The 25,283-nt window shown below is 44.7% G+C and overlaps 1 protein-coding gene across 2 annotated transcripts; it reads right to left on the reverse strand.

Moving 5' to 3' along the window:
• Positions 1 to 2,455: 2,455 nt before the first annotated feature.
• Positions 2,456 to 24,084, reverse strand: LOC134503984 (dual specificity protein phosphatase 22-A-like). Of its 2 annotated transcripts, XM_063312970.1 has the most exons (8): positions 24,025 to 24,084; positions 23,742 to 23,840; positions 20,919 to 20,952; positions 20,432 to 20,514; positions 16,480 to 16,529; positions 13,336 to 13,410; positions 11,554 to 11,725; positions 2,456 to 2,674 (listed from the first exon to the last, which is right to left on the reverse strand). In XM_063312970.1, the coding sequence occupies exons 2-8, from the start codon at positions 23,760 to 23,762 to the stop codon at positions 2,456 to 2,458; spliced, it is 654 nt and encodes a 217-aa protein (XP_063169040.1). In that variant the 5' UTR covers positions 23,763 to 23,840; positions 24,025 to 24,084. The 2 variants fall into 2 exon arrangements, with proteins under 2 accessions (XP_063169040.1, XP_063169042.1); XM_063312972.1 differs by lacking the exon at positions 24,025 to 24,084 and having other exon boundaries at positions 23,742 to 23,844.
• Between the last annotated feature and the right edge of the window lie 1,199 nt (positions 24,085 to 25,283).

Raw genomic sequence — 25,283 nt, forward strand, 5'->3', positions numbered from 1 at the left:
TCTTCTTCCGAGCTCAGTTCCCATGTGGGCTTCCTGTGCCGTTTACAGAACAACCAGACATGCTGTCTGGCCTTCTCCTTAACTTCCTCCATAACTCATTTTGACTAACAGCCAAAATTGCAATTGCTTCTCCATTTGGGTTGCAGGCCAGTCTCCCAAGCAATGGAGGTGAGCTTTGGTGATTTGGGGAGATAGCTCTTGAGAACAGAAAGAACAGAATGACCACCTCATCCTGAATGGACAACAATATGGCAGGTTAACTGAAAAGGTGGAGCTTCTGTTCAAAAATCTTGCCAACAGCTCCCCAGCGTTGATGGTAAAATGGGATTCCCTTCCTTAGTTAAAGGGTTTGTGTAATCTGATGGTGGTTGTGTGAATGTTGCAGGCACAAATTTGACAGTGCTCCTGCCATTACTGGCCATAAACAGCACAATTATTCCTACCTATGCAGACTTTCTTCCCTATCACCACTGTTACGATTCCTTCATCTCTTCAAGTTAGATTGAAACCAATTTGCAGTGATCTTTCTTGAGTTCCTATGGGTCCTGGAGTAACAAAAAAAATTATCTTCAAGAAAATAAATGGCTACTGCTGCCCCCATTTCCATGTTTTTTCATTTTATATTCTGCTCGTGTGCCAAAAAATCTGAGCAACTGTTAAAGCGGGGAGCTGCAAAGCTGCTAAACTGCCTTTGCTCCTGTTAATGAACAGTCCCTTGTGTACTGTGATGATGAAAGGATAGCATGTTAGCATGGCACCATTCTCATTTTTGCACCCATTAGCACCTTACATGGACGTGCCTTCAGTGAGACAATTTTAAGATATCTCACCCTTTTTAATACTCTTCAATACAAGGACAATAAAATTAAAAATTTGGAAACATCTGATCAGCCAACATTATAGCACAAGAATCCAGGACTTTATATGAGCTTTAACCATGTGATTTTATTTATGTTTGTGGAAATATATATTGGTATACTTTAAGCATTACAGGAAGGCCCTTATTTCAACTGAAAACAGAATTAATTTGAATCAAATAAATCCTTTGGCAAAATGGCATTGAAATAGGAAAGACTCCTCAGAATGTTTTCCTATTGATGTATTAGGATTTAAATTAACCCAGGTGGGGATATTTTCTGGAGGACCAAAACTCTGTGACTATTTTCTTCTGACTCTTGGACTGATTTAAATCATAACAGCCTTCAGAAATATTAATCAAAAATAGAATAATCATACATTTATTAGCATTCAGCAGTGGGCTTTTCCACAATGGAAAGGTTGCAAAACTGAATGTCTACAACCCTGAATCATGAGCAATGCAAGACTAATTGGCCGATGGTTGTTCAAGATACCATATGAAAGATTGATCAACCTTGTTGAATAAAATGCCATTCCACAAATCTAAAGTTGACAGAATATATCTGCAAAAGGCACAGGGGAGGATGGCACTGAGCCATGATTTAAAACCTGTGTGATCTTGTCAACCTTTTGAGAGATAAGAAGAGATGTTTTTATTTCCTAATTTCTTCCCCCTTAAAATTCAGGCAGCAAACGCTTCTTAGTCCTTTCTCATCCTGGAACCCATCTTCTTCAGATCATCTTCAAAAACCATCCTTTGAGACAATGTATCGTTGTCACCACTGGAGGTTCACATTGGTGAAACAGATCAATTCCAGGAAGGGCTGCTTTTGAATTTGTGTGTGCAAATACCTTTAAGCAGCATCATGAAAGAAATTTACAGTGTAATCGTATACCATAATAGATCCCCAGATATCTGGTACAGAATTACAGGCTTACATTGTTGGGTATTATTATTATTATTATTATTATTCATGTTAACATCATACTGATTCGCACTATTTATGTTCACTTGTTGCTTATCTTAGTAATGTTCCTGTCACCATACATCGAATCTAATCTGGAGCCCTAATCCAAACAGCAGCTGAAGCAAGCCTAACAAATTCTGTTTCTCAACTCACTGGCATCGGCCACAATTCTAAGGATCATTGCTAAAAAAAATCACCTGTTTCCCAAGACAGATGCTCCTGTTAGCCATATTCACAGCTCCAGTATTCAAGAAGGAAAGTTCTCCATATCACTTATGAGAACATCCCTCAAGAATTACCAAGGTAATTTCATCTTCTCAGCCTGCAAGATGACTGGGCTAATTCACTGTCATCCTCTCTCCTTGGAACTGTTAAATTGTCCCCTATGTTCTCCTTGACTTGGGGCAGCCTCCAAATGGCCAGCAAGAGGCACTTAAGTGGACTGTTGGAGAAACCCAGTCTTGCACACAACCCACAAGGAGACTGAATGACAAGTTCAGGGGAGAACCAGAAAGGAAGGATCAGCAATTGCGACAACCTCTTCAAGATGCAGCAAACCTATCAAGACCACCCCATCTTCCAAGAGAGGAAAGTGAAAATTCAGTTCCCAAATGCTCCTGCAGCTCTCATTATCGGTCCATCCATTGGTAGCAGCGGCTGGTGCTGCTGCCACCGTATGTGGTGCGTGGCTGGTGGCTGGTGGAGCTTGGAGCACTGATCCATTTTGTTTTTCCGAGTCCCGTTTGCTGGTCATTTACTTTCTCTTCTTTGGGGGAGAGTAAGTGCTGTAGCTCCTCTTGATCAGAGAGAGGGTTCTTCCCATACTCCATCTGGATCCAGGCTCGGTACTGCCAAGACAAAATTCCAGAGCAGCTGTCAGTTGAGAGGGCAGATGTGGGGCATTAAGACCCAAACACCTTTGCTGTGAGAAGCAGGCCTTCTTCCTACCTCTAAACCACAGCCTCCCCCACTTTGTCTCGTGGATGCTACCAGTGCTTTGGAGAAAGGCTTCATGCAATCAATGTGGCCATGTCTGATCTGGCAATAGTCACAAGTTGCACATCTGATGATGATCCCAGATGTTCTTCCTTTTTTTCCCCCCCTAGCAGCTAAAGAGTCAAACCAATTCAACATCCTTCAGACAACCTTGCCGCATGGATCAGCCTGCCCCAGCCTGGTGTTCTCCAAATGTGTTGGCTTGCTTGCATGATGATTTTGCTGGGGATTATAGGTGTTGTAGTCCAAAACCTTTGGAGGGCACCAGTTTGGGGAAGGCACGTATAGAGAGCAATATATCTTTCTACCTCTGCCATGCAAAAGGCTACTTATATCATTTCCTGGCATGTACAGCAGTAAGTATACTGTATATTTACCAGAATGAATACAATTTCCTTGAAATTATTCCTTCCCCACCCCCCAAAAAATCATTTACCTTTAAAATGGTACAGTCATCTTACATTCACTAAGAATGTAGTCATGCAGGGAAGTATTTTCTGTCTGACCTACCTGCATGGAAGGGATATTCTTACATTCGAGACTGTCTTTCTTTTGAATAAATCTGGGCAATGAGTTTAATTCTACAGTGCTCTGTTCATATATTGTTACCAGCTCCACTTCCCCCATTTGTCCTCTTTCCCTGCCACGCAAAGTCATGACCATGTTAAAAGCAACTGAAGTGTTGTGTTCCTAAATGCACACACAGCTCTCCGTCCTGGGTGAGATGCTTCAGTATTTAGTTGAGTCCAGTTTATTCGATTTAAAACAGAGCCCAACTCCCAAATGACTTCCAAATTATTTAGATCAGTATTTTTCCAAACTTCAACTCCCAGAATTCCTGGGAGGTGCTGGCTGGGGGATTCTGGGAGTTGAGGTCCACCCATCTTAAAGTTGCCAAGTTTGGAGAATCACTGATTTTGATGTTCCGCTGTCACTTCCCCATTTCCTGATGGCCCGCAGTTATCAGCAGCATAGCTTCCAAAAGCTTCCAATGAGTGCAAAAATCGTCGGCCAGCCAGGAATGTGCACATGTGCACCCACAGAGTGTCCATGCCAGGAGGCAAGCCTTCCCACTATTATCTCCATGATCTATGGACCTCCAACATGGTCACTTCCTTCCAGAATTTAAGTCCTATTATCCCTCCTGAGCCCAAACTGAGCTGGAAGTAACTTTACTCAGCTGTTCCCTGGTGAAAATAGCATCCAATCACCAAAGCCTGATGCAGTTCCAGGATCAACACCAAAGCTTCCCCCGGAAGGGCCTTTGGTGAGTCTTAGTTTCAACACCAGGGAGGAGCAAAATACCCTTGTAATTTTCATAAAGCCATGTGAGGAGAGAATGAGTAGATAATGAAAATGTCAATTATACAGCACTTTCACCACTGCCAATCAGTCATGTGTGAATTCCATTCGTGGCAGTGTTACAGGTCCCCTGATAATTAATTCCCACAAATGGGCTTTGACTAAGTTTTGGGGGATTTCCAGTGGGAATTTCCAACATTTTGCCTGTCATGACATGACCTGCCTCCTCTTTGGGTCACAGACCCCGCTGCCTGAAACTAGCCACAGATTGTCTTGAAACAGGAAAGCATGCGACGTTTCAGTACTGAAATACCATCCTCTGGGCTATGAACAAGGAAAAAGGCTCACTTCATTTTCTAACTCTGAAACGCTGTTCAAATAAAGCAGAAGGTCCCGGGTGCTTAATTAAGATTCCAGAACCCTTCATCTTCACTCTCTGGTTTCACTCTGTGCCAGTCTAAAAGTTCAGCTCAAAAAAATGAAAGTATTTTTCATTTCCTTTTGCCACTACAGTATTCAAATTCTTCTTACACAATCTTCAGCCCCAGAGATGCAGCGGATAATTTGCTAGGGATTGTGGGGTTGGTAGTCCAAAATACCTGTTGCTGGTCGGACAACGTGACATGATCCTTGGCTTTCTTTGCAAATAAAAGTTAGGTAACAGGACAAGGGAACACACACACACATATATATATATATACACAACCCCCCCCCCCACAAATCTTTGTTTTAATATATCAGGGTTCAATAAAAACTCACATTATCTCCTACAATGCTAAGTTTGGGATCTCCAAAATAAACTTTTTTTTTTCACCACGTGCATGATTATCGTTTGAGCTATGCTGGGAACACCATAAGGTGTCTTTTTTTTAAGTGCTATAAGGAAGGAAAAATAATATACTTGATAGAAGAATGATTAATATTTTCACTAAACTAACTTCCCAACTACACAATGCTCTGGCATTCAGGGGGGTGGGGTAGATTAAGTATCAGAGGCTTATAAAAGTGAAAAATCAGGGGTGGTGAAGTGTCACCCACCGCAGGGGTGTCAGCAGGTTATGGTCAAGATGGCGGCTGCAACGGTGTGATTAAGCTCCACCTGGATTTATGTCCATCGCACATCTTGACTTTTTTGACCACACCTGACCCACCACAAGCACTTGTTTAGCAAGCATTAGATTTGCACCCTTCAGCAAAGGATCGTTACCTTGTCATGGTGCTGGAGCTTGAGCACCTCAGTGATGCCATGAGCTAAACCATGAAGGGCCACCCAAGATGGGAAGGTCATGACAGAGAGGTCAGACTAAATGCGATCCCTGGGGAAGGTAATGGCAACCCACCCCAGTATTCTTGCCGTGAAAACTCAATGGATCAGTACAACCAGAGATATGTCGGTATACCATCGGAAGATGAGACCCCCAGGTCGGAAGATGGTCAAAATGCTACTGGGGAGGAACAGAGGATGAGTTCAACTAGCCCCAGATGTGATGACGCAGCTAGCTCAAAGCCGAAAGGACGGCTAGCGGCCGACAGTGCTGGCGGTGAACGGCGAATCCGATGTTCTAAGGATCAACACACCATTGGAACCTGGAATGTAAGATCTATGAGCCAGGGCAAATTGGATGTGGTTATTGGTGAGATGTCAAGATTAGACATTTTGGGCATCAGTGAACTGAAATGGACTGGAATGGGCCACTTCACATCAAATGACCACCAGATCTACTACTGTGGACAAGAGGACCACAGAAGAAATGGAGTAGCCTTCATAATTAATAGTAAAGTGGCTAAAGCAGTGCTTGGATACAATCCAAAAAACAATAGAATGATCTCAGTTTGAATTCAGGGCAAGCCATCTAACATCACAGTGATCCAAATATATGCCCCAACCACAGATGCTGAAGAAGCTGAAGCAGAGCAGTTCTATGAGGATCTGCAGCACCTACTGGACAACACGCCTAAAAGAGACGTTATTTTCATCGCAGGAGACTGGAATGCTAAGGTGGTCAGTCAAATGACACCTGGAATTACAGGTAAGCATGGCTTGGGAGAACAAAACGAAGCAGGACATAGGCTGATAGAATTTTGCCAAGACAACTCACTCTGCATAACGAACACTCTCTTCCAACAACCTAAGAGACGGCTTTATACACGGACTTCACCAGATGGACAACTCCGAAATCAGATTGACTACATCCTTTGCAGACTAAGGTGGCGGGCATCTATACAGTCGGTAAAAACAAGACCTGGAGCTGACTGTAGTTCAGATCACAAACTTCTTCTTGCACAATTTAGGATCAGACTAAAGAGATTAGGGAAGACCCACAGATCAGCTAGATATGAGCTCACAAATATTCCTAAGGAATATGCAGTGGAGGTGAAGAACAGATTTAAGGGACTGGACTTAGTAGATATGGTCCCGGAAGAACTACGGACAGAAGTTCGCAACATTGTCCAGGAGGCGGCAACAAAATACATCCCAAAGAAAGAGAAAACCAAGAAGGCAAAATGGCTGAGACACTAGAAGTAGCCCAAGAAAGAAGGAAAGCAAAAGGCAACAGTGATAGGGGAGATATGCCCAATTAAATGCAAAATTTCAGAGGCTAGCCAGAAGAGATAAGGAATTATTTTTAAACAAGCAATGCATGGAAGTGGAAGAAGACAACAGAACAGGAAGGACAAGAGACCTCTTCCAGAAAATTAGAAACATCGGAGGTAAATTCCAGGCAAAAATGGGTATGATCAAAAACAAAGATGGCAAGGACCTAACAGAAGAAGAAGAGATCTAGAAAAGGTGGCAAGAATATACAGAAGACCTGTATAGGAAGGATAATAATATTGGGGATAGCTTTGATGGTGTGGTCAGTGAGTTAGAGCCAGACATCCTGAAGAGTGAGGTTGAATGGGTCTTAAGAAGCATCGCTAATAACAAGGCAGCAGGAGATGACGGCATCCCAGCTGAACTGTTCAAAATCTTGCAAGATGATGCTGTCAAGGTAATGCATGCTATATGCCAGCAAATTTGGAAAACACAAGAATGGCCATCAGATACCAAGTCATCTTGTATGCCTCCTGAAGAAGCTGTATAACGACCAAGTAGCAACAGTAAGAACAGACCACAGAACAACGGACTGGTTTAAGATTGGGAAAGGAGTACGGCAGGGCTGTATACTCTCACCCTACCTATTCCACTTGTACGCAGAACACATCATGCGACAAGCTGGGCTTGAGGAATCCAAGGCTGGAGTTAAAATCGCTGGAAGAAACATTAACAATCTCAGATATGCAGATGATACCACTTTGATGGCTGAAAGCGAAGAGGAACTGAGGAGCCTTATGATGAAGGTGAAAGAAGAAAGTGCAAAAGCTGGCTTGCAGCTAAACTTCAAAAAACCAAGATTATGGCAACCAGCTTGATTGATAACTGGCAAATAGAGGGAGTAAATGTAGAAGCAGTGAAAGACTTTGTATTTCTAGGTGCGAAGATTACTGCAGATGCTGACTGCAGTCAGGAAATCAGAAGATGCTTAATCCTTGGGAGAAGAGCAATGACCAATCTCAATAAAATAGTTAAGAGCAGAGACCTCACACTGACAACCAAGGTCCGCATCGTTAAAGCAATGGTGTTCCCCGTAGTAACATATGGCTGCGAGAGCTGGACCATAAGGAAGGCTGAGCCAAAAGTGGAGGGCAGAAGGAAGAGGGGCCGACCAAGGGCAAGATGGATGGATGATATTCTAGAGGTGACGGACTCGTCCCTGGGGGAGCTGGGGATGCTGACAACTGACAGGAAGCTCTGGCGTGGGCTGGTCCATGAAGTCACGAAGAGTCGGAAGCGACTAAATGAATAAACAACAACAAGATTTGCACCCTGTCCTGCAGACATAAGCTACCTGTAAACCAATGAAGCTGAAGCATAAATTCATTTCAGAGAATAAATGCAAAAAAAGAAACTGGTTTCTCACTCAGTTTCAGAGTCTGGAGTGTAACAACCCCAGGAAGGCCTTGTGGTTGTGACTGTAAAGGTCAATCTGAAGTTCATGATCTTACTCCTCGGTGTCTTCCAGGAAGCCCTTCAACAAGACATGGCAAGAAGACAGCAGTTATTCACAGGTAGACTGCCTCTAAAACAAGAGGTTCTACTTCAGTATCAGGGTATACTAATAGATCTTGCCGCCTCCTTTTGGTTTTCAGGCCATGTCTGTGGGATGGAAAACACAAGGACGAAAAGGAGGACAAGGGTGTCTGGTGTGCCCCTAGTTACAGCCTGCCGACAAGCTAAGGAACGAACATCGGTTTCCATTCTCAACGCCTTTTTTAAAAAGTCACTGGCAGAAAATGCCTCATGCCCCAGCCCCCCCCCCCACCTTGAGACCCCCAAGCCGTGCTCCCTGGGAGAAAGTTCTGCCCGCCGATGCCACAGCCCCGATTCCAAACCAGCTGCACTTGCGGGGGAACGGTTTGGGCTGTTGGGGGAATCCCATGCTCGGTACTTCTGCAACAGTTGGGCATTTTCTCTGAAAACCTTTTCTCAGTGTCTTTTCCACCCGCTCTCATCCCACTCCAAGCAGAGCTTTCTCAGAATGTCCTGATTTCAGCACTTAGGGAGAAAAAGGAAGTTAGCCCGCAATAAATTCACTTGGCTGATGCAAACCAGAGCTTCCCTCCTGGGGAGGCTAGATAATCCAGACTCTGAGTTAAGGGGGCTTCAGCAGGGGGTCAGAAAAGTCAAGATGGCACCCAGAACCATGCAATGGAACCCCCGCCATGTGTTTACCTGCATTGCATGCAGAATAGACATAAAAAAGGGGCATGGCCTTGATTGCAGCTTGCAATCCAGAATCGAGATGCCATCTTGACTTTTGGGCCTCCTTCTGCAGAGGCTCCTGCTGAGCTCATGCTTTGACAGGAACAACCAGCTCTGGGTAATACTTTATTCCCAATCTGTTGGGCAGCTCTGCAAGATATGAGGGTCCTCTTGCTCATTCTGCTGTCTGGGGTCTCCCTTCTGCCTGGATGGCGCTACTCTCTGCCAGCATTTGGAGCCTCATCTCATGCCCACCCCGATTTTGCTTGGGGCATCAGGACATTGAGATACGCTGCAAAGAAACAGCTGCCTCAGCTGCAGTCCAACTGTCCTTTGGAGACTAAAGAAAAGGCCCTTACGGAGTAGAGTGAGTCAACACAAAACCCTGATGCAGGGAGGAGGGCTTGCCAGATGCTGCACCCTCAGACCAAAGTGGGTTAGTAGGACTGAAGAATTGTTTAAACTCCTCATTAGTCAGCAGCCAAAGTTGTTGGCCCAGTCCCGTTTTTCTCAGGAAATTTCTGCTGAGGTGGCCTTGTTTATCAGTTGCAACTAAAATCACAGCGGGTCCTGCTTCCTTAAAGACCAATGGATTGCGACATAGATAACTGTGACTAGATGATCTTTGAGGTCTCTATTCCCTTGAATGTCATACCTTTTTGTTTTTATTTGTTCAGTCGCTTCTTACACGGAATTTGACAACTGGACAACGTAAATGGATAATCTGTGCCCTTACTATGGCCAAAAGACTGATATTGCAGCACTGGAAAGATAAATCTATGGCCCCATTTACTCAACAGACTGAAGACCTGACTGCACTTGCCACCTATGAGTGGCTTGCCCATAGACGTAGACTTTGCATGGACAAGTATAATGAAATATGGAACTCATTTGTACAAAATACAGTAGGTTGTTTGTTAAGTTTTGAGGGTAGGGAGTTGTAAAAAGAAAGGCATTGGAAGGAAAGGAAGTGAGGGGCAGCAGTGAGCTGATTAATGTACGTAGCTTCATTTTTAAAAAGCTAAAAATGTGCCTATTCAGATAAGAGTCAAACCTTTCCACATAGATATAGAGCGGGGTTGGAATATAATCTTGGGATTTATTTGTCTACTATGTCTGTGCCATAGTTATTTACCTGGAACATACGTTGTGAACTCAGTCAGTCAAAATCTGCACCTACTGGAGGGGTTTGATTGAACAGGAAGTCAAAATTGGAGGCAACATCAAATCACAGTTGGTAATCCTACACCATGTTAGGAATGAGTTCAGATTTCCTATGTGAACTGAAAAGAGCAAAACATCTGGCTGTGCCAGCCTACGATTTCTTAAAGGTAAACCGGCTTCTGCCAAATCCTGGTTTATAATTACATGCAAGCGCAACCAGTTTCAACTCAGGACATGCAACTTGACGCAATGATGAGGCTTTTTTCCTCCATTAAAGAGGATTTGAAAAACGTCTGAAATATGTAAATGTAAATGTTTACAATTACAAAAAAATGAAAAGAAAAGGACATACTGCCGATTAAATCCACAACGGGCTTCATATGATCTGCATATCTGTTAAAGGTGCATTCCAAATCATGTAGACTATACTAACCAGGGGCATCTGGGATGAGAGGATCAAGGTGACCCATCTAAAAAAGGAGAGGGGCTTCTGTTATGTGGTCATCCTGACCCTCACCCAGCCCATTAGAGACCTCTGATTATGTGAGAAAGACCTTGGGAGACGAGGAGAAGAGATGCTGCCTAGTCAGAACGGTCAGATAAGAGAGGGCAGAGCCCGCAGCTGCATAATGGGAGAGGAAAGAGGCTCAGGAGGGACCCTCCCTCGTTTCTCAGGTTGTAAAGGAGACAGCGGGAGATCTGTACTTTCAGACTTGCAAGATTCTGTTAATGGAGCCTTACAATAAAGTAAAACTAGCTCATCTGGTCGTGTTTCCTGTCTGTGTCATGTTCACCATTCCAATGTTAACGCTGCATCGTAACGTTTCGCATGTCATTTGGCTGATGCGTGTTTCGTCTGGGAGGGGAGAAGGATTCCATCTCGTGGGATTGTTATATGTTAGCAGCTGGATTGGGACGTGTTTGGGTTATCTCGTGTGTTCAAGGTTCCTTTCCCAGGACATCAGCAGAAATGGTTACCAGCACCTGGGGGGTGGGGGGAGTTTGCAACGGCCGGGCGAGGGGAGGGATTACGTTTGTGCCGAGGGTTTTTAGTTTGTATTTGGCGCGCTTTTGCTCATTCTCAGCTTTCTCTGTATTTGCATACTATTCTTTAATAAATCAGATATCATTAAGTTCCTGCTTGTGAGTCTGAGTCTATTAGGGTAGGCAATCCTTACAGTCTGGTCCACGTGGGAAGGCTGACGGATTACAAACATCCAAGGAAGGCATGTCAAGCACTGGTGATCCAAGATGGAGCATCACAGCATTACACTAAGCGCAATGACTTGTGCACTAATTATTTCTCCCCTGTCATGCCAGCTCACCTTCTTGCCTCATCCATCTATTTTCACAAAGACTTCCTAAGCATTAACTGCTCAGCCTCCAGTGAAGGACACAGGCTTGCAAAGATTTGCCCAAAATGGCACCTGGGTCAAATGGGATGCCCTTGTAAAAACATACCTCCTTGAGCAATGTTGCTTCATACTCCTGAAGCTGTCTCTGAAACCCAAAGTTGGGATTCACGTACGAACGGACAGCTTTGGCAGCAGCCAAGCATTCCTCCCATCCAAAGGTGGTTACTGTCATCAGGTAGGCCACCAAAATGGTGGTGCTGCGAGAAATTCCTGCTAAGCTGTTATGACAAAAGGGAGAATGATCGGTCTTCGGTTTATGAAGAAGTGGAGAACGTTCACAGCAGCCTCAGGTTGAGCAACAGCAACAGTTTCTCACTCAGGACAAACCAAATATATTCCAGTCTTATGCCCTGCAATTTTCCATAACCACATTAAGCCATGGCTTGTTTAACAAGCCAGAATTGACAGGAGTCAACTAACTAAGCAAACCATAAAATGGGAGCTAGTGAGATAAAATGGTTAAGGTGTCAGATGAGGCCTGAGAAGACTTGGGTTCAAGTTCCTCCTTGTCCATGGAAGTGCACCGGCTGCCTTTGGGCCAGATTTGGGAGCCCAGTTGTGCACAAGCAACATGATACATGGACTAGATCAATGTTTTTCGAACTTGGCAACTTGAAGATGTGTGGACTGCAACTCCCAGAATTCCCCAGCCAGCATAGCTGGAGTTGAAGTCCACACATCTTCAAGTTGCCAAGTTTGAAAAACACTAGACAAGGCCAACTTTCTTAAGCATGGAGACACTTCGTAGTCTTGCATTACAACTCCTGTTTTTTCTGACTGGCATGATTATGATCTGAGTTTGAAAATCCAGCACATCCTGTGAGCCACATGTTAGAAAGCAACTCCTAACCATGCAAGTTGTAACAGTTAATCCAGGGAATATTTTTATTTTGCTTTTCTTTCTTTTTCTCCTACTTGCCTGGAGCAACCTGGGGCTGAATTCGGACCAATAACAGTACCTAGACCTCTACTTGAGCTGAAGCACCCAGTGCTTCAAGGGGGCTGAAGTAGCACCCTGTTTTAGGAGTTAACATGGGATTTTGTAGCACAAGAGTAAGCATATGCCTTCAAAGTAGGCTGACCATGCTTCCTGTTTTGAACGGGACAGTCCCATTTTTTTAACATTTCCAGACCGTCCTGTCATTTTAATATAAATGTTGTTTTGTCCCGTTTTCTTAAAAGCCTTACTTAAAAATGTGAAAGTTCCCGCGAACCTGTCAGAAGGCAGTCTGACTTTGGGTGGAAGGAGGGGGAGCTCAGCAGAAACGGTGGGAAAAAAGCCGCAGAGCTCAACCCGGCGGGAAACCTAAAAAGGAAAAAACAGGATCGGCTGATAGGCGGTGATCAAAGGGCAAACTGATTGGCTCCTGCCTTGAAACAGCAGGAAGAAAAGAATGTAGAAGCACAGCCAGAGGAGGAATGGCTTGTCGGGGACAACCGTTCACTGGACTCTCCAGCCCAGCCTTGCCTCTTGCAAACGAAGGAATCCGAAGACTCCCAGCCCGAGAAAACCGGAGAAGTTCCTGCCTGCCGATCCAGCCCATCACCCAGCCCTGCCCCGTTTTGCCATCCCAATGTCCTGTTTTTGTCTCAAGGAAATATGGTCAGCCTACTTCAAAGAGAAGGGTCAGTGGGTTGGGTTGATTCCCAAGACTGCACCTCTTATCATTTTTTTCATATCCTGTTTCATCCCTACCACCACCTCCCTGCTTAGTAAATCCACTAAAGTAAATCCTTTAAGGTTTAAAGGCGTGTTTATTTGCAGATTATTTAAATTCTCAGAATGTGGGCTTCCTGGAGAAATAACCAAAAAGGCGGGACTACTTACCAGTGAATAAGGCAGCCACCCCCATGCATCCTACAGTCATGAATAAACCTGATGCACTCTTTAAAATGTTGTATTCTGGAAGGGAGAGGAGAAAGAAACATCACTTCCCCTGAAACTCTTACTAAGCAGTTCTCTTGACTAGCAGACCAGAATTCAAGAAAGAAAATTCAGTAACCCATCGCTGTTCCTCACCCAAACACAAGATCAAGGGTAATTTTCTGGTTGAGTGTGTGGTTGGAAACCAGCATGTACAGTTGTGGGGAGGGCTGCATCTATCAATCCTTATCCATCATGGAGTTATAATAATTCATAACTGTCGGTATGCTGCCTCCACTTCTAGAAGAAACAGCCTCCATTTCTTTTCTTTTTATAAAATGTTCTTGTTTTCAAGATATAGTTAAGATACAAACAAAAGAAAATATAGAACAGATAGAGAACAGAACTAGAGGAAAAAAATCAAACTATAAAAGTGTCAGTAGAAAGAAAACAGAAGAGGAAAGTGACTTCCGACTTCCCCCGATACAGATATAGATAAGTTTACGAGTCTCTTACAATTAATTAACCTATCTTAACTTTATTTATTTATTTATACTTCAAATTTCTGTCACCGCCCATCTCCCCCAAAGGGAAGCAAACCGTTTAACCTCTAAAACCCAAAATCAAAACATTACTTTTTTCTATTACAAGCAAGTAGTCCAAAAGTGGTTGCCAAGTTGATATAAATGCAGAAACAGAATGATCTCTTATTGAAGCTGTGAATTTAGCCATTTGAGCCAAGTCCATTAATTTCACAATCCAGTCTTCAGCCGTAGGTATTTGTGGATCTTTCCATCGTTGTCCGTATAACGATCTTGCAGCCGTGATCATATATAACAGCAACACTCCATGTTGTTCTCTAATTCCTTTTCCAAAGAAACAGCCTAAATTTCTGATGCTGGTTAAACTGCAGAAGAAACCAACTGTCTTGGCATTTCACTGAAAATCTGATCGATCTTCATGGTTTGTGCCAGATCCAAGACCTTTTTAACATTTGAACCTCGCTTCCTCATCTTAGGATGCCCACTTTTCTAAAACAATGCTGTTGCTTCCCACCTGGACCATCCATTGCATCACTAAGTGCAAATAGTAAACACCACTTGGAACACACCTTCTGTGTTGACAAAGGAAACCACAATGCCACTTCGATCTCTTATGCCAAGCAAAGTGGGGGGCACCCCTTACATCTTTGCCAGCAAAAGGCTGTAATGGAGTGCAGTGCAGCAGGATCAGACTTCTTGGTGGAGAGGGGGGCAGGAGGAATTATTTCCAGCTGATCCTTGTTACAGTATCAGACAAATCTGGTTTCAGCTTCAAATGGGCCAGCCCTACCATTAAGCAAACTGAAGATTTTGTCCCAGGTGGTAGATTCGAGGAGGGGGCAACAAAGCACTGAAGAAAAGAGCAGTATGCCCTGTGCCCTGCCCACTGTCCCCCAGGTTAGCTGGCTGCTTTCAAGAGTGCTGGAGATCCTGTGCCAGTATGCCTGCTAAAGAAATGGTCAATTGATGGTCCAGCTGGTTTTGTGCCTGGAATGAGGTGGGAGGATACTTTATTTTTCTTTGGTTCACGTAGTGTTAACCCCACTAAGTAGACTGGACCAGGAAATCAACTGATCTGGTCAACCATTTTTTATTGAGATTGGCTATAACAACAAAATCAAACACATCTGATGGTGCTATACCTCCTCCCCCTTCTTATACTGCAGTGACTCAGGGAGGTGTCTGCCTGAGCCACTCCCAAATGTCACCTGGAAATTCTGAACTTAAAAACTGTTTCAGCCCCTTTTGCCTAGATAATTCAGCCCCATTTGCCTTTGTCCTGCCTATCTCCATCAAAGTCCATTTCCTTACTCTCCACAGGCAGTAAATGTCTCTGATCAGACCTATAGATCAATCAGCAAAGCCATCTGAGATAATTCTCCTAGGGTTAAGATCCTTCCAGGAACTATCCTCCACACCCCGTTTTTGGAAACAGAGTGACAGTCCCAACCTCTGCCATCAATCTGTTGTTGCAGGGTCAATCCATGCCACCCCATTCTCTGCTTGCTTCTTCGAAAACCCTTCCGAAGTTCATCTGAGATTGTGAAATCCAGACTCCAAAACAGAGTGCAGAAAATAGGCCCTTCAGAACAGAGCTTCCTTCCTATGGCCCACTGCTCAGAGGAGTGTTATGATTGCACAAAAAAAAAGGGGGGGCAGGAGTAAATAACAACCCAATCTTGCTGAAGAAGGATATTCTCACCAAGTATTTGCAGGGGAAATATTTAGTTCAAGAGGCAAAGATGCCTGCAAAAAGACGCCACTTCCATCTTTGGCTTCAAAAGGATGTCGGTAGCAACTTTTCAAAGCATAACTGATGCTCAGCTTCGGTAGCGTATAAATTAAATAAATTATTACTAATTATTATTATTAGGTAGGTAGAGTAGCCATGTATTTATAACAGGAGCACAAGATACTTGTGTGTAACCAGGAAAAATCAGAGGTCACACGCTTGGGTGATCGCCAGAACTGCAGTTGCACATTTCACGTAATTGCTTTAGTCCGTTTTTCTGTCCGCGAACCTGCCCAGGTTCAAGCCACAATATTGGGCCTTTTTCAAACATTCTCCCTACCAAACTGCTCAGAAGGCAGGGATCAGCATAGCCTGTTCCTCATCTGAATGCTTCACCCGCTTTCCAATCAATGCCACAGCTCCATTTTATCGAAGGATCCAATCTGGTCGATCTCATAACTTTTTTTTCTAGCTAATTTCACAACGCCCTAAAAAAATTCCAGCCTGATTTTCCCTGTTTGTACAAGTAGCCTGCACTTTCCTCTACAGGTGTCCACAAGTAAAATGAAACACTTGGGAACACATTGCATCTGGCAGCACATAGAAGCTTTGGTTCATCATCAAAGGAATGGACGGGGGATTGTGCCAGGAGAACAGGTTGGGTGTGTGTTCTGTGTTATGAAAATAAGGCAATCAAGACACGGAGATAGAACACTACTGTAGTGTTCTTACCCTCACATCTTGCTTTCTAATCTCAAAAGGTCCATTATTTCTGAAACTAAATTTATCCTTCATCACGCTCAGAGCAAGTGGTGCAATCTTGAAAGGACTTACAGGTTTTGATTCGAAGAGTCTGAAGCAGAAATACAGAGGTAGGTCATGCCCTGAAATTAAAGAGAGAGGACTCGGTGACTTGGATAACCATTGACATGAGGAGGCTTTCTAGATTTAAGCAAATGAGGAAGCACCCAAGACTGTTGTGGTACTCAACAAAACCTTTTGCTGCAGCCCAAGATAGTTTTGACACAAGCATTGACTAATTCAGGGGGGCAACCTGCATTTCATGTGGTCTCAGCCTATTTTTAAAAAAGGTTTTGCCAGCAATCCATTCAGAAAATATAATTTTCATTTTCTTCAGGGCAAGGGCATCTGTGGGAATCAAGGCTGTGGGGAAGGAGAGAAGAGATGCCCTCAACCTTTTCCCCTTGATGGGTTCTGTGTGAACAAAAGTCTTGCTAGCTTTCATTTTACCCTCTGGATTAGGTGCAACTCCAAGGAAGTCACCTGGCTTGGAAGGGAAATGCAACATTCTCCTGGAACTTGCCCTACAGAACAATTCCATCCAGGCTGATGGTGATGATGACTTTGGGACTGAATTAGCTCATTTTGTGAGTTTGCATATGGAACTATGAACTAGCCAAGCAACAAGCTAGGTTCCCACAACACGCTGACACCAAGGAAAAGAACCTTGCCAAGATCAACTCTGACCAAGCTTGATTCTTTTGTACAAATTTAGCTACTAGGGTTTTACCTGACCTGTGCAAGTGTGCTGTGTGACCACAGCCACACCATTTGCTGAGGAAGATAGGAGTGTTATCCAGCTCACCTGGGTTGGGAAAAACTGAGACAGAAGACCATAACTCCAGCCTACACCTGGGCTGATTTATTTATTAGTCATTAAATGTATATCCTGCATTTCCTCCAAGAGCTGAAGGCCATGCACTTCTTCCCATTTTCCTTAGCCAACCGACTTAGCCAATTATGGATCATTCAATAAGCAAACTATGGTTTAGCTGCTTGCATGAAGACACCCAACCTGTTGGTAAGGAATGGATTTGAGATGCTTTGGTCACCATATTTAACCCCTTTCATAACTGGTCACTCCAGGCAACTGCTGGACTTGAGAGAGGTAAGGAGCACCATGAGAAAAGAAGATCAGAGATCTGAAGTGTCCTTTGCTAAACCAAGGGTTGTTTTTCTTCTCTCAGTTCAATGCAGCCTCTGATGAGACAAGAGGGAGAGAGGAAGGACGGAAAGAGGGTAAGAGAGATAAAATCTCTTCCAAATGGAGTCCAGCTCCTGGAGAGTCCATAAACACATCCATGTTGTTCTCTGGACAACAGACCAGAAATGGTTTGCCATTGCCTTCTTCCAGGCTGCCCTACATCTCTGGCACTTCCTGGCATCTCCCATCCAAATCTAACCATGTTCAACCCTCTTTGGCTCTCCAGTCCATAAGGTGAGCCTGGTGTTGCCACCAGGGGCTTAAAGAAAAGGACCCAGGAGGGATGAATGGCTGTCTCAGAAGAGGATGCAGCTTCAGGACAGAGCCTGGCCTTTGCCCAGAGAAGTTTCCTGGTTCAAACCCAGTGTTTCATCTCAAGCTGAGCAGTTTGGGGAGAAGAGGTAAGAGACTGAACAGCTGCTGCTATGTTGGGATAGACCAGGTAGGGCTACCCCAATAAACATGATGGCTGTAAAGTAGTTCCCTCTTTTCAGAAGGAAAACAAGAGAGGATATACTTCGGTTAAACATGAAAATGCAAATCCAAGGGGGTCTGGTGGGGTATGTTGCAACTTACACACAACAGCAAAATCATCCAGGCAGTTGCTAACCTCCTCTCCCTTGCAGCCCACCCACCTTCCAGAGGAGGAGGAGGAGGAGGGGGCCCTTCTTTGGCCCCACCAGACCTAAGCCCAATGCCTGGGAACCACAGCCTGTCTCAGCACTTCTTTTGCTGTGCTCTGGGATTGCCGTATTACTCAATACATTCATGTGTTTCCGGTTCCTCTTCTTCTTTTCCACTCTTCTGCCTTCCTCACTCTATCCTGTAAGACTTGTGGATCTGCCATCTGTCTGCTTAAATCTGAGAAGAATCTCCCTTGCAGCTGCCGCTCTTCTCCCATCTTCACCCAACCCATACACACGTTCCCTTCTTCCTCCAATCTTAAGTGGTAGCTCTGATGAAAAGAATAGGCTTCATGAGGATCTCTCTATCTATCTCTATCTCTATCTCTAATCTCTCTATCATCACCTATCTATGCACAGAGAAACATGTTTTGCTTTCATTCATTCATTCATTCATTCATTCATTCAGGGCTCCTCCATGCATGGGGTTTGCACTCAACCAGAATTTGCATCACTCCAATATTCCCACAATATTCCTGGGCTTCTACAGCTCTTTTGCAACTGAATCAACTAACCTCCAGCTGAACTCAGGATGACCTCCTGGGAAAACAGTTTTGCAGTGTTGGCCCTGGAACTGCAAGACCGGTGGTTTCCCTCAGGGAGAATTCTAGCTTCGTCCTGCCTCCCAACGCTGTGGCTCTTTCTCCTCCTGGCTAAAGTCATGACTCCATGGTGCCTTCCTTGCGTTCTCTTAAATTCAGGGTTTTTTTTTTCCTATGTTGGGAAAGTAAACCCAACTGGCAAGAACACGGGCAGGGGTTGCACAGGTCCAAAGCCTTATTTTGCACTCTCCCCTTCGGAAGGCTGAGGCAGCGCAGGTGGTTGTATAGGGAGCATTAAGCACTGCAAAGGTGTCCATGGATGATTGGATTGAGCACACTTGTGGCCACTGGGAAAATGCTTTGGAGGGTTTGGGGAAGGATAAACCCATCTAAGTGCCACCATTGCTCCAAGAGGATCCAAACATAAGGTGGATCATTTTTGGTCTGCCAAATGTGCCACTAGCCACAGCTTGATATGCCCCTACGTCCACACAATGCACAAACCTGCCATGTGTTTATTTGATTTGGGAACAGTGTAATGTGTGTATCCAGCAATTCTAACTTGCATACCATGGCATATGGCTTAGCCCCATGTGTGAACCCAGCCTCTGGGATCTATTCAACCATCAGCAATCAAAAATCGAGGGAGCAAAGAGAAAATAGATGTTCAGTAGAAGACCTGATAATCCCAGTCACATGTTGACATCATGCAAATATCACGAAATGTGTAATTTTTTTTTAAAAGAATGTATGAATGGCCACCTCTCTCACACAGTGATCCTAGGCAGTTGACAACAACCCATAAAAACAACAAGATAAAAAGAGAACCAATCCTTCCCACCAGGTCAAGACCACTCATGCTATTGACTCCACCTAGCCTTGGGGGAAGAGACTGGTCTTCATGGCCTTCTGAAATACTAAAAGGGAAGGGCCCGCTCAAATTCCAGATGTGTTTTCAGACAAGATGGTAAGCCAAAGCTGAACAAAGCACACTATGGCTTCACCTCAAGGGCTGGGGGAGATTAGGCCATGCAGACAATATAAGGGAGAGCCAGTTGGGTCTAGTGGTCGAGGTGCTAGAGTAGGAACAAGGAAATCTGAGTTCTAGACCTGTCTTACAACCTGAAAGACCAAATTAGTGATAGATCATCATGGAGAAAATCTATCTATATGGTCACTAGTTGAAAACAACTTGATGACACATAATCAGTCATCCAGTTCTGTGTTAGGCACAAAAGCCAGTCACTGTCTCTCAGCCCTAGGAAGAAGGCAATGGCAACCCCCTTCCAAAAAGTTTGCCAAGAAAACTACATTAAGTAACATCCTCTAAGGTAGAGTGAACATGATGGAAAGGCAGCTACGCTTGTGTGAGTCTGCTGCCCTCCATCGGTTGTAATAAGTCATTGCCTTCTGTTTTTCTGTAGCTTGACAGAAGGCCGCCCAAAGGAAAGAGCCCTTTGACCACTTTGTAGTGGTGAGTCTGGAATGCGCAGGAGCAAGATCTTCCCAAGGCATTTGAAATGTCTCAGGGGACTTGCATGCCCCTGCACACTCACTTCCAGCAGAGGTTTGGCATTGTTGTGCACCGAAAGAATGTGGGTGATCCCATGTTTCGTCAAGTTCTCTTTCTCCTCGGCATCTGCAAAACATCAAATATTTCTGAGATCCAGAATGAACAAATGGATGCCTTTGAGGCTGACTTCATTCTCATAGAAGAAATAACAACACTATTCTATGACTGGGGCCAATCTGGCTCCAGAGAAGTTCTGATGAACTTCAGAAGATGCCTTGCTACTATTCAGGGCTATTGCCCACATAAAGAGATGGAGCTCCAAATTCACCTTTGCAGCTGCCATCTTGACTTTTTTAATCATATCCCGTGGACACCCCTGCAACTATTCTTACATCAGTGATGCTATGAATCAGTATCTTGGTTCTTTCCAGGCCTATCTTACTAGGTTTGTTCAAGGGAGGGGAGGAGCAGAATTCAGTAACACTACTCATCATCAACTTCTCCAAGAAGAAAGCACTGAAAAAACTCACCACTGATGCTCCCGAGGTACAGGCCCTCAACCACCTAAGGAGAAACCAAGAGAGAAAATGAATGCATTATCTCCATTGCCAGAGCAAGGAGTAACTTTCTTGAGTAATGCATCATGGAAAGCAGTTGTTTTACTCCATCCTACATTAGTTAGACCTCCCCCCACAAGGTCACCACATTTCAAGAACGTTTCAGAAAAACTGAAACAGATGTTCATGTAGATGATGTGGGTGTAGGTGTAGGTGTAGATGATGGAGATGTAAACGTCAGCATAGAAGATTGGAGCCCTGAAAATTAAGCCTTATGATACAGCAAACTGGGGCATTGCCACACCTCTTCTGTATTCACTCCACAATCTCTTTTCCCTCTCATTTCAGAGTGCAGAATATAAAAATAATAGTCTAAAGTTACAGGAAGGCAGATGCTGGCTGAAAGTTCTGAGAAGATCCATTCAACCATGGAACCAATCACTCTGGGAGGCAGCGGGCTCCCTTTCGCTGTGTGTGTGTGCCAGGAAAGACTTGCAGCAGGGGTTGGATTCAATGACCTCTTCCAACCCTTGGATTCTAGGATTGAAAGCAGAAGTCAGAAAGCTCCTATGGGCTGTTCTGTATCTTGTGAGGTTGGCCCCATCTTTGTTAGCCTTCTGGAAAGCCCTTAAAATGTGTTTTTTTCCAGCAACCTTGGAAAACCTTGTGAGATGGGTGGTGAGATAAATTTGCAGAAAGCAGGATGGATGGATGGATGGATGGATGGATGGATGGATGGATGGATGGATGGATGGAAGGAAGTTACAGAAGGAAAAAAAATCAGGAATCTGGTAGCACCTTTTCCAACTAGCAAATGCATTCAAAGACAGAAGTTTTTGCAGCTCTCTTCATCAGATGCATAGAGTGGCTAGACTGATGGAGGATTTAAATTGAGATTGGGGGAGGTGAGAAGGAAGAAGAGATAGGCTGGTTATGCAGATGCAGGTGACACATGAGACAGATTATAGCTATCTTATCAATTAACAATTGTAATGTGTTGAATTCTATGCATCTGATGAAGTAAGTGGGGGCAGGAGGAGATTATTCCAAGGGGCAGGGGCAGCAGTGGAGAAGGTACAAGAGGTGACATTCTCTCACAGAGGGGACCTGGAGTTTGTCCCCTGTGCAATGTAGTGGGACTCAGTCCAGCGAATATTTCAGCCTGTGCCATAGAGGGCTTTACAAGTGATAACCCACCCTTTGAATTGCTCCCGGAAGCCTGTGCAGCTCATGGAGCAGTGGTGTTATGTGGGCATACTGAGATGTACCCATTACTACCCACATCACTGCATTCTGGACCAGTTGCTGCTTCTGGAGGGTCTTCAAGGGCAACCCCACATACCATGTATTGCAGAAATCCAACTGGGAGGTGAGTTGGACATAAGTGACCGTGAGCAGAGCCTCCCAATTCAGAAATGAGTGAACTTGGTGCACAAGATGGAGTTCTGCAAACACTTCTGGCCATAGCTGCCACCTATCCTCAAGGAAGGATATCAGCCTTAAGGGATATCACCTTTAAAAGGCAAAGCATCAACGGGAAGGAAGGAAGAGATGATAAAGTAACAGCTGAATATGTGCATCTAAAGTTGTCCCATGGTCAACACTTAACAGTCCTATTTATATTGCTTCTATGCATTAAAGGAGCAAGGGTTCATCAGCCTATTCCTAGATCAGACTAGAGTGGCTCTCAGTGAACTAGATACTAGCAGGAAGCTACAAATTATTATGGTTGGTCGCACAGTCGGACAGATGTTTAGACTGGATTTGGCATTTTTGTCCACCTATCGAGTCCTTCCCAAGGACCTGGGATAGGCAGATGTTGTTGTTTAATAATATTAAAGGTAGCACCGCAGGATGTAAGCTACAAATTGTTGTTGTTGTTGTTGTTGTTATTTCTAATCCACCTAGCATCTCTGGGCGAATACATTCATTAATCACAACATTAAACATTTCCAAAAACATTTTTTTTAAAAAAAATGGCAAAGCAATCCAAAAAAATGCATATAGTAAATAGTACCGTGTAGGGTACTTCAATATATAAACTCCAACAGAACTGGAAGGCCGTCGCTGCTCCCCCTGGTTTGCCCTGTCCTCTCCCCCGATAGCAGTTGGTATTCAGAAGTGTCAACCTCAATCAGTCACTCATTGCTTTAATCATGGTTTAATAACTAAACCACAATGAGTTGGGTTTATACATCACTGGAATGACAAGCAATCAAAGGGATCTTGCAGGAAAATCAGCCTGCTGGTTGAGAAAGATCCCCTCCCTCCTTTCTTTCAACCCAGAGTGGAGAGAAATCTGAGACGGCCTCTCTATCTGGGTCAGGAGATCTAATTATACTTCAGGAAAGCTATGACTTTCCCCGTTATTTAGGGACACAAGACGTAAACTAACCTTCTGATAGGCAGACAGCTGTGCAATAAATTAATGCTTCCTGTTTTTTCTTTTAAGCTCTGCTGAAGATTTGGGGTGAAAACACAAATTAAACCATTTCTACTTCTACCTCTTCAAGGACCTTCTCCTCCAGATACCAAGGTTGAATCAGTCCCTGCATATTTATTCTTTCAGATATGACACGATGGCATCAGGGCATAAGGTCTGCACAGATGAAGGCTGGAGAGAGAAAGGCTGGACTGCAGGAGGGAGATGCAAGCTGGCCACATCGCTTTCCTGTCCCTCTGCTTACTTCCAGCTCCTGCCTGTTCTTTGCCCCTTTTTGCAGCCCAGATGGCCCTCTTGTCACCCTGCACCACCCCCTCCTTTGGGGCCCTTTGGACGAAACTCTGGGATTGTACCTTACTCATGCCGATCCCCATGACCACTTTTTGTTCTTTGGCGAGCAAGCAGTGGCACTCCTGGTCGTTCGCTCCGTTTGCCCCCTGGTATCCGAGGCCCTGCAAAACCGAAAGAGACAGCACCAAGCCGGAGAAGTAGCTTGCGGTTGAGACTTACCCTGCTGCGCCCTGTTGCAAGGAGTATTTGTTTGTCCAAAGGGTGTGTTTGGCCAAGGAGGAGCAAAGCTGGGAATGAGGAAGGGAGCAGAGAGCAGAGAAGCAGGCACCTTCTCCATCCACTTACCTGGCCTCCTGGTGCTCCTCTGGCTCAGGCCAGGACTGCTGTCAAGGGCCGTCAGCCCAGTGAAGCCTTCAAAGGTCACCCAGGACGCTGGGAGGGAGGCGGGGATCCTGCATGGGTTGAACCCGGGACAAGTGGTCAGTTGATTTGGGACGCCTGCGGGTGGCACCAGCCCCTCTGCCCTCCCTGCCCCAGGGACGTAAGTCGCTGCAATTCTGTTGTGGCTGCCAAGCAGATAATCCAAGGGGTCGTGTTGCAATATACATAGGACATCCTGGCAGGGACCCTTTGGGGGACCAGCACTCTCAGTTGTTAGCTAGAAATTGCCTGGGTGAATTTCTTCAATTGTCCCACCTCTGTGACAGGTCGTAATGAGAACTGATGCTTTTCTAGTTGCAATAGTGTCTTCAGTGGGAGCTTCCAATCCTAGTACACAATGAGGAGGAGGAGGAGGAGGAGGAGGAGGAGGAGGAGGAGGAGGAGGAGGAGGAGGAGGAGGAGGATCCTGGTAGAAAATGGAGAAGGAGGAAGAGAAGGGAAAGGGGTCGATAACATTGTTTTAAAAAAACTAGGGAGGAGAATTGAGAACTGCCATCCTTGCATTACTGGTCCATGTTGTAGAAATTGTAAGACAGTCATGCCAGTTTAAGGTAGTCCAAAATTCAGACTCTTTCTAAATTTTATCTGGTCAAAGTTTCCATTATTGGCTCAGTTTTCCTCCAGAGAGTGACAGCACTACTGGAGAATCTCAGCAAAACCCAAACAAGACTGGAAAAGCCCATGCCCTGGAGTGACTGCCAGGGTCCCCAGAGTTCAGCAGAAGCCCAGAAGTCCTTTTCTTGGTCACTGTCCTGCCAGACAAAGCGTCCCAACCAACGTCCAGAGCAGAGAAAGCTATTTTCAGGCACCGGGGCTTCCTACCAAATCCTTTATCTTTTTTTTGTTAGATGACCACCCCATTGGCAAAAAGGGACTCAGGGTGACTTAATAGTTTCTTGGAACATAAAAACAAGGCACTAGAAAAGGCAATAAAGTTCGGGAACAGGAAAGAGAAGAACGGAATAACCAAAATGGAATTAACCAAGGCCAATCAGGGAAAGAACCACATCTTCAGGTTCTCAGAGACAGAAGGGTCAGGACTATCTGGGAAGGTGGCCAGCAGCCTTTTCCCTTGTCCCAAGACGTTGGGGATGTAGCCATCCCTGGTGGTTGGGACTGATGGGAACAGTATTCCAACTCGTCCAGAAAGCATCAGCTTGAGG

This window comes from Candoia aspera, chromosome 11, assembly GCF_035149785.1.
Source record: "Candoia aspera isolate rCanAsp1 chromosome 11, rCanAsp1.hap2, whole genome shotgun sequence".
NCBI classification, from domain to species: domain Eukaryota; kingdom Metazoa; phylum Chordata; class Lepidosauria; order Squamata; family Boidae; genus Candoia; species Candoia aspera.